This window comes from Andrographis paniculata, unplaced genomic scaffold, assembly GCF_009805555.1.
Source record: "Andrographis paniculata isolate CXL003 unplaced genomic scaffold, ASM980555v1 Contig75END, whole genome shotgun sequence".
Taxonomy (NCBI): domain Eukaryota; kingdom Viridiplantae; phylum Streptophyta; class Magnoliopsida; order Lamiales; family Acanthaceae; genus Andrographis; species Andrographis paniculata.
The window spans coordinates 1,170,828-1,185,373 of record NW_026137612.1 but is presented as its reverse complement, the minus strand read 5'-3'; the positions used below and the strand labels follow the sequence as shown (position 1 = coordinate 1,185,373).

Here is a 14,546-nt window from a genome sequence, read left to right as displayed (position 1 = left end):
ATGACTAAAATAACCTTATTAGCATAGTGTGATATAAAAGTAATGACATCTGTGTAATATATTATAAGTTGTAAGGGTATTTGTTTAGTTAGATAGTACAACTACTAAAAAATAAAATAGATACTTTGTTATAAGACGGGCTAAAATGAAAAAATTGATATTTTGTTATGAGACGGGGTATTATTTAAAATAAAATAATAAAATGAAACTTTAGTTGTATTTCTATTTTTGTAGTTTATCTACAATAATTTATTTTATTTTTTCTTCAAATTCATACATATATATTTATATATATATATATATTTATATGCTCCCTCCATCGTAAATAAATATATATATATATATATATATCAATTTTGATAAGGTATGAATTAAAAAATAATAATAATGAAAATAAATTTTTTTAAGGTAAATTAAAAGTAGAAAAATAAAAATTTTTTACTTAAAAAATAAAATAAGAATAAATTTAAATAACAAGTAAAAAAAATTAGATGAAAAGAATATCAATTATTTTATATAATATCTTCCAAATAAAATACAATCAAACAAAACCAATAAACATACTCTTTATTAAATAAATATAAATTTCATAATATTAATAAAATATTTTTTATAATATTATATTGAAATACTCCATTCATAGCCATCTTTATTTAATGTAGATCCTTATAATATAAAAGTATTTTATCATTTACATACTTATCTATTAATCAAATACAAATTTTATTATTTATTAATCAATACAGATATTGTTTTATTTAATGTAGATCCTTATAATTTTAAAGTATTTTATTTTTTACATACTTATCGATTTATCAAATACAATATTTATTCTTCATTCATCGACACATATGTTGTTAGTACTCCAAATTAATATTTCCTCAGTTCCCAATAAATGATTAATTTAATATTTATAAAAAAATTTAATTAGTTAATAATATTAAATTATGATATTATTTTATTATTATTATTATTTTTTATGTAAATAGTATTACTAGTATTTTTCAAATAAAAATAAATATATATAGTTAAAAAATTTTAAAATATGTCTTTGAATATTTTAAAAATGACTATATCTCATTATAATATATATAAAATATGATTATTATTTTGTAGAGAAATTTATTTTATGTAAATAAGTAAATAATATATATATCTAATATAAAATAATTCTATAAAAAATGGATGTTTTAAATATATATAAAAATACTTATTTATCAAAAATAAATGAATTTTGAGTAAATTCTACATAATATATGATATTATGTATTATGAAGTTAAATAATTTAATTTATATTTGTTAAATATATTTTGAATTAAAAATATAGAAAAATGTCAAATAAATTGAAACAGACTAAAATAAAAATATATATAATTTAATATAGAACAATGGAGTATATTCAATATATATGGTTTCGATATTTCAAATATAAATGGACAATACATAATAAATAGATAAGTAACATATTATTTAGATTAATATAATACAAATACAATATATGAACGGACAATATATGACAATATTTCAATATATATATAGTGTCGATATTTCAAATAAAAATGGACAATACATAATAAATAGATAAATAATATATTATTTATATTAATATAATACAAATATAATATAAATACTTACTCCGTCTCAATTCAAAGTACTCTTTTTCTATTTTTGTCTGGCCAATTTCAAAGTATTTATTTCATATTTTAGAAAAAATAATCATAGACTAATACCAAAATACCTTAACTTTTATTTAAATTACAAACGTACCATTACACGTATAATTACTTTATACAAAAAGTCAAAGAACAAAAATACCAAAATCTCTTACATATTTTCACTAACCAATAAAATATTACTCCCTCTATCCCAGAACTATAGTCTTAATTGAGTTGGGGATAAGATTTAAGGAATATTGATATTACATGGGTAGTTGGTAAAAAATATGGATAAATACTTTTTTGTCCTTGTGAGTGTATTAGTGTAAAAAATAGTGACAATTGTGTAATAAAAATAAAAAAATATGAATAATTTTATGGTGATATGGTTATTTATGGAAATAAGACTATTGTTTTGGAACATACAAAAATAATAAACAAGACTATTGTATGAGACGGAGGAAATATTATTTTTTAATCTACTACAAAACCCGAAGAACCTCTTTCAATCCATCACATGCGTTGGGAATTTTCAACATGCCATTACAATACAAACAAACATCACAAAATCTAACTAATTATGGGCCAAACCTCCTTTGCGATTACTGTAGGTTTGGAAAATGGCGCGGAACTCATTTAATTTTCTTTTGTTCAACAGTTGCCAATATGCTACAGTTTTTTACTTTTTTTATTTAAATTCGAAAAATTCAGGGGTTTTGTGCACGACCGTGCACAGGAACATGTAATTATAATTATTTAATATTTATTTATATTATAATAAATTATATATAATATATGTCATTTTGTAGAGAATAATTTTTTTTATAATACAAATAAATAAAAATTTAAATATATATATATATATTGGGTACATTATAAATTTAAATCAGGTCATACAATATAAATTTTATCAATTAAATTAATACACATTTATATTATTTTATTCATTATCCATTAAATTAATACCATCAAAACTCTCAAAACTCCAACCAAACCCAAACATAAAAGAAACAACAAAATTCAAACCCATCTCAAAATTCAAAATAAAAACCAAATTCAAACCTAAATTCCCCCGAACCCCTCTAAAGAAATAGACCCGTAGTGTCTATATTACTATTACAATAAAATTCAGTATAGTGTTAATAGTATATCGTGTGTAATTTTGTTATCAAACAAGACACGACATTAGTGTAGAAAATACGTAATTTATGTTAGTATAATATAAATACAATATAAAAGAATCAAAACATATGACATATTTTTATAAAATAAATACCTAACATATTTATAGAGTTTAAACATAAATAAATAACACATATTTTTATTGCATGTAGCATATACTACTTGCAGTTTAAATTTATAATAAATCTAATAGTGCTGATTTTTTCTAATTAGCATTCCTTCCGTTCTTTTACGGATTATTCCTTTTTACTTTTTGTCCATTTCACAAAAACGATCACTTTCAATATTTTAGTAATTTTATTTATTTTAAATATATTTAATAAATAAATTAATTTAATTAAATTTATCACTTATTATATGTGAAACTCAATCAAAATTCTTTTATTTATATTTGTCTTCTCAATAAATAAATATTTTTATTTATATTTAAAATTCACTATTTTTTTTATAAAATTGGTTTAAATTAATTATAAATAAATAATTATTTATTTATTTATTTATTTATTGTATACAAAATGATATATGTATTATATATATTTTATTAAAATATAATATTATAAATACTAAAAATATAAATAATACTAATCATATAAAAGTAATAAAATAATATAATAATTTATTATTAATGATTTATTAATTTACTCTGATAGAAATGAATTTAAGCAAAGAAAATACAATAACTAAGCAATCACTATAACATGCAGATAAAAAAAAAAAAAAAAAACACGTAAAAAGTGTAATTAATCAAATTATTTTTTAAAAAACCTTTAAAAATAGAGAGGATCGTCTGTCTCAGACATAATTCTATACAATTGTTTTATACACACAATGTGTATATATATACATAGGTATATGTATAAAATATTATTTTATATATATATAAATACACTATGTATACGAGGATAGAGAGATAGAATTTTTTTTTTGGGACAGGTGATCATGGCCCTTAAAAATGTCATGTCCGGTCACATAATTCCCGGTCCCGTTTCTTCTTCTTCTACATATCTTTTTTTTATTATTGTTCCCCACCGCCTCTCTCCTCCTCGTCGCTTCATCTCATCTCGACACGTGTACACTAACCGTTCTACCTTCACCCACCGGCATGTCACTTTAGACTAACCCTAATGCTACTACTACTATACCATTACCATACATGCATGCTATGCTCCACTTAACCGCGGTTTAACCCCCACCTTAACCATGGTTAAATCCCCACCTCCCCATCAATTTATATACCACTCCAACCCACTCTACATACAAACCCCATTTCCCAAAACGTTACCGACTCATCAATACCAAAAATTTCAAAAAATAAAAAATAAAAAAAAAATTATTAGATACATAGATGATGCTCGGAGAAAGAAGCTTCGCCGGAACCGCAGTGCACGTCCCGCCGTGGTCCGCCGCCGGAGACGATCCCGCCGCCTTCGCGGCCAATGTCGGCGAAGACTACTCGCAGTTTTTCCACGCCGACTCCTTGCAGGCGCTGCAGAGGTACCTGCCGTCCAGCGCCGACGACGACTTTTCGGTACCGGATTCTGATTCCGGCGGCGGCGGTGTGGATGCGCATACATGCGATCATTTCAGGATGTTTGAATTCAAGGTTAGGAAGTGCACGCGCGGCCGGTCCCACGACTGGACGGAGTGCCCGTTCGCGCATCCCGGCGAGAAGGCGCGCCGCCGCGACCCGCGGAAGTTCCACTACTCCGGCGCGGCGTGCCCGGACTTCCGGAAAGGCGCGTGCCGGAAAGGCGACGCGTGCGAGTACGCGCACGGCGTTTTCGAGTGCTGGCTCCACCCGGCGCGTTACCGCACGCAGCCGTGCAAGGACGGCATGGGGTGCAAGCGGCGCGTGTGCTTCTTCGCCCACTCGCCGGACCAGCTGCGCGTGGTGAGCCCCCGCGCCGCCACGGACAACTACGACGCCGCCCGCCTTCTCTTCATCTCGTCGCCGGAGTCGCTCTCCCCGACGGCCGAGTCGCCGCCTATGTCGCCGCTGACCCCCACCGCCGTCAGCGACATGGTGGCGTCGCTCCGGCAGCTCCACCTGAACAAAGTCAAATCCACCATTTCCACCTCCCCCCTCGCCGGCTGTTCTTCCCCCCGGATAAAATTCGCCGCTCCGACCGGATACTTCAGCCTGCCGACGACGCCGACACGCGCCGCCCTGGCGCGTCCCGGAATCGGATGGGAGAGGGATGACGTCGCCGGCGAGGAGGAGGCTGCCATGGAAAGGGTGGAATCCGGTAGGGATCTAAGGGTAAAGATGTTCGAGAAGCTCAGCAAGGAGAATCCACTGGACCGGGTCGACCCGGACCCGAATCCAAACCCGGACGTGGGCTGGGTCTCGGAGCTCCTAAAATAAGCCCTAATTTTCATCAGCTCCGGTGGACCGATTACATTTGGGTAATGTTATCTGAGGGACAAAATGGTCAATTCACGAACACTAATCTGTAATTACTGCAAATTATGTTCATTACTATATATGATTATTACCACAACGGAGTGAATAGATATGTCGATCGCCATGGAGACGGCCCAAAACAAATTTTCCCAGAAGAAGAAGGAAGAGAAGGTACGTTTTCCATTGTACAGTGTAAGAGAATTAACAAGATTTGTGAATTTTCAGATTTTCTGTCTTCTCCAAACCATAAAAAAGAATCAGCACCAGAGACAGACAGACAGACAAAAATGGGGTTTTCCATTCAAGCTTTCACAATCATATATACATATATATTGTTATATAAATCTGTGTGTATGTATATATGAAGATGAAGATTGCAGTTTGATGATGGTGATTATTATTATTATTATTATTATTATTATTATTTTTGCTTGGAGCAGCAGCCGAAGATGATGATGATGTAAATATTTTATTTGATGAGGCAATTAATATTAATTAATTAATTAATTAATGTGATGCTAATTTCTAGTAATTAATTTTTTTTTTTTAATTTTCACTGTTTTTGTTTGTTAATAAAAATGAAAAATAATAATAATAATAAGATAAAGGAGTCATAGGTCATGAGGATAAGATTCGGGTTAGGTTTATTGCCGTAATAAGTATGATTTGCTTCAGACATATCTGGAAAAATATATATATAAAAAAGATATTGTTGATTCTAAATTAATAGACCTACCTGCTTGGTTGATGATTTCTTATTTTTATTTTATTTTATTTTATCTATAGGATTGGGAAGATCTTGGGATAAAAGTAGGATAATTAATTTAATTGTCGGGAAATCGTCAAGTCGTTAGTGGAATCAATGACAGAAGGCAAATGCTCATATTTTTAACAAAAATATTTAGGACATTTCTCTGAACTAATATGTAGTATTTGTTTTTTTTTTTTGTTTAATAAATAATAATCTAATAAATTTTATATTACGGTTTAACATATTTTTATATTATTCAAGAATAAAATATAAATTTATAAAATGTAATTACTATAATTAATAACAATTACGATTGTGCATATCGTCAGATTCATGGTAGTTTCCAGTCCCCGAAAGAAAACATAAATTATTTACGTCACGTAATTTACTGTAAGAAAATTAGTATTCTTCGTCATTTAAATCTATATTTATTTTCTTTTTTGGATTGTTATCGAAAAATATTTTTATTTTTTTAAAGTAAAAAATTATTCTATTTTTGTACTATTTTTTACTATAAAAAGAAAAATTAATAATTTTTACTTATTTTTATTAAAATTTGTGTCTGATCAAATGAGCATATATTTACACGACGGAGGAAGTATCATTTATTATTTGTACTGTAGTATAATTCTCATTTTTTTATTATAAATTAAGATGATTATATTTCAGTATTGTCTGCTGCAATATTTAGTATGCTCATTTATTAAATTACCAAAATATTTAAAATTCATTTATTTTCTTGCCAAACTTATTAAGAGTGTAATGTTGCAACAATGACTCCTAACCTACCCCATATATAAAATTTTAACCCCCAAAAAGTTATTTCATATATACAAATGTACAGTAAACGAGCCGAACTGAGTTGAATTTTGTCACATTTGAGTTTGGTTGGTTAAAAAATCGAGTTTGTTTGTTAAGAGATACAAACTGAAATTTTTATTGAGTTCGACTTGCTTAGAATTTTTTTTTTTGTGTTTGGTTTGGCTCATTAAGATAATTTTTATTTTATTTTATTTATTTTTAAAAGTTTAAAATTAAAAACATAGAATTAAATATTATATTTATAAAGATATATATACATATTAAATATAAAATATTAGGTTTTTTTTAATAAATTTTGTTGAACGTTTGCGAACAAATTCGAACTCGTTTGTTAATATAATGGACCAAAATTTATGTTTGTATTCGGCTCGTTTAACTTGAGGAACAAACACTTAACCAACTTAAACAAGTCAAACCAGGAACAAACACTTAACCAACTCAAACGAGTCAAACCGAGCTATGTTCGCAAAAAATTTGTTTATTTTACAGCTCTAGCAGTGATGCAACCATGTAAATAAACTATCGTTAGAATGTCATTTAGAGCTAATACAACATGCTTATTAGTTGTAATCAACATATAAAATATTAACTCATAATATGAGGTATATATAAATTGTCATTTATATTAACCAAACACAAATATAATCCTCCCTTCGTCCAATGTATTATTTTATTTTTTTTATCCGTTTTAAAATAATGATACTATTTTTTAATTTAGAAATTGTAATATTTACATAATATAATAAATATTTTTACTGGGCATAGGTCAACTACTGAACCGGTTAAATAAGCATAATATTGATTTGACCGGATCAACATATGTTATATCGGTGACTAGCATATACTTATACATAACTCAGTATATTTATAATACAACATATGTTATATTATAACACATCATATGTTGTACTACGTATAAATATATGTTCGTCATCCGACGTACGTTGATCTGATCAAATCAGCACCATGTTGACTAGGTCGGATCAATACATGATCCGCAGTAGTCTTTATATTTTACAATATATTACACAGATGTAATCAAATATATTGCAAAACACTTATATCATCAGGATTACCTATAATGCATAAATTGAGTGAGATTTATAAATTTCCGTAAGTAGAAATTATGGATGATGTGAAGTTTATCTTCAAAATTCTCAATATGCAGAATGTGCTCTCGTTTTAAATCACCAATTTATTTATGAAATACTCTCCAGGGCCCCTAGACACACTGCTATACACCGGAAAGAGCTCAATAGCCACATATTCAAATCAAACGGTGGCCTACACCAGGTAGCCTACACCGGGTTTCCATGCAAGGTTTCCCCGAGTCGCTTCTTCCCAGGTCGCCTCTTCCGAATGCATTGTTTATGCATTGTATGTAAAGTTACAATAGACGGTGGCCTACACCAGGTAGCCTACACTAGGTTTCCCCAGGTCGCTTCTTCTCAGGTCGCATCTCCCGCCCTCGGTGTATAATCCGCGGTCTAACATAGTAAAACCATCTTATTCCACTTCAATGCATGATATGCATGCTTAATGAAAATGCAATGCAACATATTTCACAATATACATATATGATTGAACTCACCGGTTCAAACCACATCAATTTTGGAGCTCACAGACTCCTTCAACATCAAATATAGAGTTCACAGGCTCAACCATATCAGATACAGAGTTCACAGGCTGAAACCAATTTATATACGGAGCTCGTAGACTCAAACCACATAATCACAAAATATTAATCTCATACTACAGTTCTCTGATATTCACATATTATCAATCAAACATAAATAACTCACAGAATAATATATTTATGCATTGTAGTTGCAAATGAATTTTGACTTATTTGAAATTCGCCAAAAATGTCAATAACCCTAACTCTTAAAGCCCTTTTCACGATTTCAATATCGTATCTAACAACAATTAATTACAAATATTACCCAAATTTATTAAATAATTATTTATACTCAAAACTTCCTCTACTTAGTAAAATAACAATAATTCGTGAACACGAAAAAATATATGAACTAGGCTTTTAACGAATTCAAAAAAATTTTTTTTTTCTTTTTCTTCGCGTATCCCTCTGCCTTTCTCCCTCTCTTCTGCAATTGTAATGAAAATGATTTGGTTAAAGTGGGGGTGGGGATTATTACCCCGCCCCACCGCCTTACTTTATTATTATTATTTATTTATTTATTCATTTATTATTTTTATTTTACTTTTTATTTAATTACTATAATTAATTTTCAAGTAATATATATTTAACTTACACCACTAATATTCAAATAATTTATCCATCATATTTGTATTATACTAGAATCTCAAATAAATTATGATAATATTTTCTTATTAATAAACAGGTAAAACATATCCGAAATTATAAACAATTTAACATTCAATAATAAAATAAATAATCTAACATCACCAGTGACATATAAATAATATAAAGTGCACTCAAAGTATGAATTATACTCAACTAATTATAAATTAACACATAAATAATATAAACAGAACATATAATTAAACAATTAATAATCAAATAAACTAATGCAACTCATAAAGTATATTTAAACTACCACAGATTAACATATAAGTAATTTACCAACACCTAAAATATGAAATATATATTAGCCAATGAGCAGTGAGAACCTCGACTATCACACTATATATCACGTAAAAATTACTATTATATCAAAGTTCAAAATCAAACAAACTTAACAAGAGTTGTATATCAATTAAACAAACAATTAAGATCCTAAATTATATGCTAAAGCAAAATGTGATCGCCACGACGCTATAAAGTCGTGGTTATTTTTCAATGTTGGGATGGTGACCGCGGCAATTTGGGATGAGAATTACGACATGGTGATTTTATTTCAAATTGTGAAAATCTTTTTGTTTGACAATGTTGTCTTTATGAAGAAAATACATGTAGTGAAAGTATGAAGATGTAATTATGTATGGCCAAAAGTAGGGCAAAGTTTCAACAATCTTAGCTATATATGTTTAAGTGAATTAATAACATGATTAAGAACATATATAATGATGCCATTTGACTAAAAAGTTTATGAATTTGTCCCATAAAAAAGCTTTCCATAAGAAAAAAAGGAAGATATATATATATATATATATATACATAGGGGTGGGCAAAAAAATCGAACCGAATTGTCGAACCGTTAATCAAACTGAATTTTCGGTTAACCGAGCAAATTCAGTTCGAATACAAATACTGCATATTTGATATTTGCTCGGTTCGGTTCGGTTTCGGTTTTCGATATTTTTTTCGGTTCGGTTAACGGAACTGAATATATTTATATATTTATGTTATTATATTTTAAAATTTATATTAATAATTATATTCGGTTCGGTTTCGGTTCGGATATTTGAAATATTTGCAAATATTTTGATTTAATTAGAATTTTAATTAATTTTTTAATATATATATTTTTATTTCAGTTCAGTTCAAATTATTTGCAAATATATTCGATTAACTGAAATTTTCGATTCGAATACGGTTCGCGATTTCGAATATTTGTTCGATTCAATTCGAATATCAAATACCTGCATATTTTGCAAATATTCTAACCGTGCCCAATCCTATATATATATTCCCAGAAACGTTACATGCATAATAATAATAATAATTTCCTAGTCAATATATCAATCTTGGTAGAATGCTGTTGCAGTAATAATATCTATAGGATTGTTTAGAGATATTATAATTTCCTTGATCTGCTTGTTTTCAAAATTTTAGGGTACTTTTCTTTAAAAAGTATTTTTAAAATAATAAGTTTTGAATGTATTTAGATTGTACTTATGTCTGTATTTTGTATTTTAAAAGGTCTCGTACATTTACAAGTCCACATAGGATGAAATATATTACAACCTTTAAAAGATCTTCAAATTAAAGCTTAAGATTAAAATTAAGGATTAATATTAAAATTAAGAGTTAGAGATTAAATTCAGTCTTGCACAATTAATAATTTCGATCTGTGATCAACTATTTTTTAAAAGTAGTTGAATATATTATTACTCATTCCGTCCCAAGAAAAAAAATTATTTATCATTTTTTATTCCAAAATAATAATCTTATTTTTATAAATACTCATGTCACCGTTACTTTTTCATTATTACTTTCATCCGTCCTACTTAAATTTGTTAGAAAATAAACATCTAATCAAATATGTTAACGGAAACGAAGAGCGAAATTTAATCAAACCTCCAACCATTGCTAAAAATTAAATTTGTTCTTGAGATCTTCTTTTCAAGCAAACGATAGATTGGAACCGTCATAAAAGATGGTGTTGTCAAACTCTGATATCCTTAGGAAGATGTTGTTAAACTTTCACTACAAAAAATAATATATTTGTAACGGAATTTCGTCCCTAAAAGTTCACGTAGCTAACGTAATTCCATTACTAATTCCGTCTCTAATGTCATTGGTAACGGAAAAAGATCCTGGAACCCTAGGATGACGTTGCCAAACCCTGGCTCTCAAATAGTGATTGTGTATTCTAATTTCTGAGAGTAAGTTTAGTAACCCGTATGTGAGAGTATTTATAATGAAAAAAAGAGAAACCATCCATCACGATTTTTCTGCCACTTCTCACGTATATTTTGAATGTGATAGACTTAATGAGAGAAAAGTAGGCCACAATTTAAGGTTGGTTTAATTATATACGATGATAATTAAAAAATAATCAAAATTTAAATATGATTAATTAATTAATTAAACTAACATTCTCCCACTTTGGCCTATTCAAACCATCACAACATAACGAGAAACCTTACATACGAATCATGGTGGTAGGTCTTCTATAAACGAATGTTACATTCCATGTATCACGATATGTTAAGCATCTCAAACTAAATTCACAACTTAATAAATAAATTTTATATTTATTCCGGGTTAAACTTAAGCGAGTTTTCTCAATGATAAACAAATATGTGCACAATAACGCGAGAAAACATCAAACTGAATAAGAGTCTCAAATAACAATGTGCGCAAATAAACTACATTGTAGGATCAAGTTCCATCCTTACTATGTGATCCCTCAAATTCTTTAGCGGCATGCCTTTAGTCAAGGGATCAGCAACCATCAACTCTGTACTAACGTGTTCAATGACTACTTTATTTTCCTTGACACGTTATCTTAAAGTTAAAGATTTGATGTCGATGTGTTTACTTCGACTCCCACTCTTATTGTTTAGCCATAAACACCGCAGCAGAGTTGTCACAGTACAATTTGATCGGTCTAGAAATAGAGTCAACGACTCTAAGCTCGGATATGAAACTCTTTAACCATACACCATGCAAGCTAGTCTCGAAACATGAAACAAACTCAGCCTCTATAGTGGAAGTAGCAGTGATAGACTGTTTTGCACTTCTCCAAAAGATAGCTCCACCAGCCAACATGAACACATAACCCGATGTGGATTTCCGAATGTTAATGCAGCCAGCGTAGTTCGGATCGGAGTAACCAATCACTTCCAAAACATCAGTTTGTCTATACATGAGCATGAAATCATTCGTACCTTGAATGTACCTCATATAACATCCCTTTATCATTAGTTGCAAGCAAAATATCATCCACATACAACACAATGAAGCAAATACGACTCTTACTAACCTTCTGGTATATATAGTGATCTATGATGTTTTCTTTCAAAGCCGAATGGAGAAATAACATCATGAAATTTCAAATACCATTGGCGGGAGGCCTGCTTCAATCCATATATGGATTTATTAAGCTTACAGACTAAATTTTCTCACATTCCTCTATCAGTAGTCTCTCATCCTCTTGAACACAGATGATCATTAATTCATTGATGGACCATTTATCTTTATGTGTATTGTATGATAATGTCCCGCATCCGCATTATGTGCTCGCGCACACCCCTCACACCCGTGAATCTCATGGTGGAGAACTGAATGACTGGCATAATCAATGTCCATCCAGCCTAAATGAAGGAGGATCTTTTCCTTCCAGATTTCGTAATTATCACCAGTCAATTCGGGGACATCACACTTAATGTCAGAGAAATTCATAGGATTAAATGCTCCAAAATTAAATATACATGCTCATCAATAAACGAGACAAGTAAATTACATGTTCTACCAATGTAAACATGTTAAGACATGAATCTAAAGACATAAGACTTGTCTGTGGGCTAAAGTTTTACTCAATTAAATTCAAACAAAAAAAAAAACTTCACAATAAAACTATCAAATTGCGCTCATTTTCTTAATTCTTATGGGTAGATCAAGAAATACAATTCGATATTTTATCCTAATTACTCATATAAATATAACAAGACTCCTATGGATAGATCTCATCACATTGTACATGATAATTACAATTGATGTCTATTAATGTGATTTCAAATAAATCATAACTAAATTTTTAATTAATTGAGAATGCTGTGGCTATTCTCCAATTAAATAAAATTTAAAACAAATCACAAACATCATGAATATATAATATAAAGTACACATGTGTATAAGCTATTGAGTCATTCGTATGTGAATTTATAAAATAAATTAGCAATCTTAATACAAGTTATCGAGCAACATCAGCAATTGTCTTTGGACAAATCACTGACTCGCCAGTGATAAATTTGTTTTGACAATCGAAAGTAGACAATGAAGTAGTATGTCGAACAATACTTCATATTTGGACAAATCTATTGTTCACACAAAAGTAACCAAATTATCATCACCAATCCAATGTCATTAAACATACATGTAACTACTTAATCGCTGACTTGTCTTTGGGTCAATCAGGAGCCTTATAAGTCACACACAACCTTCTAATATATAAATAAACTGATCTTTGGCAACATAATTGTTTCAACCAATTCATAAAATATATCATATTATTTATTACTAATTAAATTCACATTAAAATTAATCATATTGTATGTCCAATACATATTAAAACTATAACAACAACAATTAATTTCTGGACTTATTAAAATAATCAAGTAGTCCAAGAAAGTAGTAAATGCAGCAGAATTACATAGGCAAAAAATATGCCACCCAAAGAGACTATCAATTAATATACCAAATAATTATAGTCGAATTTGCATAAATGCATAATGTCGAAAACACATGCTATATCCCAAATTTAATTGGACTATCAAACAAATAATAATGAATATTCGTATATTCACAAACTCATATATAAAAATACATAATAAATATGGCATGACAAGTTATCAATTAATTGAGTATGACCATTCCATAAATTATTCCAATAAGAATAAATAAATAAATTTGATTGCAAGCATATGCACTGCATGTACATATGTGTATGTCATTCTAATTGAAACAATCAACTTATTTTATAATTAAATAATCAATTGATATGCAAAATTCATGCAAACACCAAATATCAATTAATATTGCATTATATATGCATCATTATCAGCATCGATTGCAAACACTCAACCGATCATGCAAATCCGTTGGATTAATAAATAAATAAATAAACAAACGAATGAACACATCTGCACATATTAAACTTAATTGCAGACCATGCGCATGTGAATTCACACACACATAATTAATATACATAGTACAAATGCATGCAGATTGATACATGCGGAACAATTGTCAATCAAACATGAATAAATAAACCACATGGATGAATTCACATGGTTCCAAATCCAATAAGACACAGTGTTTTCAATCATTTCAATCCTTATTGCATCAAAAGAAATTAATGT

At 29.3% G+C, this 14,546-nt stretch overlaps 1 protein-coding gene across 1 annotated transcript; it reads left to right on the top strand.

Moving 5' to 3' along the window:
- The first annotated feature begins 4,081 nt into the window (after window positions 1–4,081).
- On the top strand, window positions 4,082–5,749 carry LOC127266324 (zinc finger CCCH domain-containing protein 20-like). The gene has a single exon (XM_051296536.1). The coding sequence runs from the start codon at window positions 4,184–4,186 to the stop codon at window positions 5,201–5,203; it is 1,020 nt and encodes a 339-aa protein (XP_051152493.1). The 5' UTR covers window positions 4,082–4,183; the 3' UTR covers window positions 5,204–5,749.
- The last annotated feature ends 8,797 nt before the right edge of the window (window positions 5,750–14,546 follow it).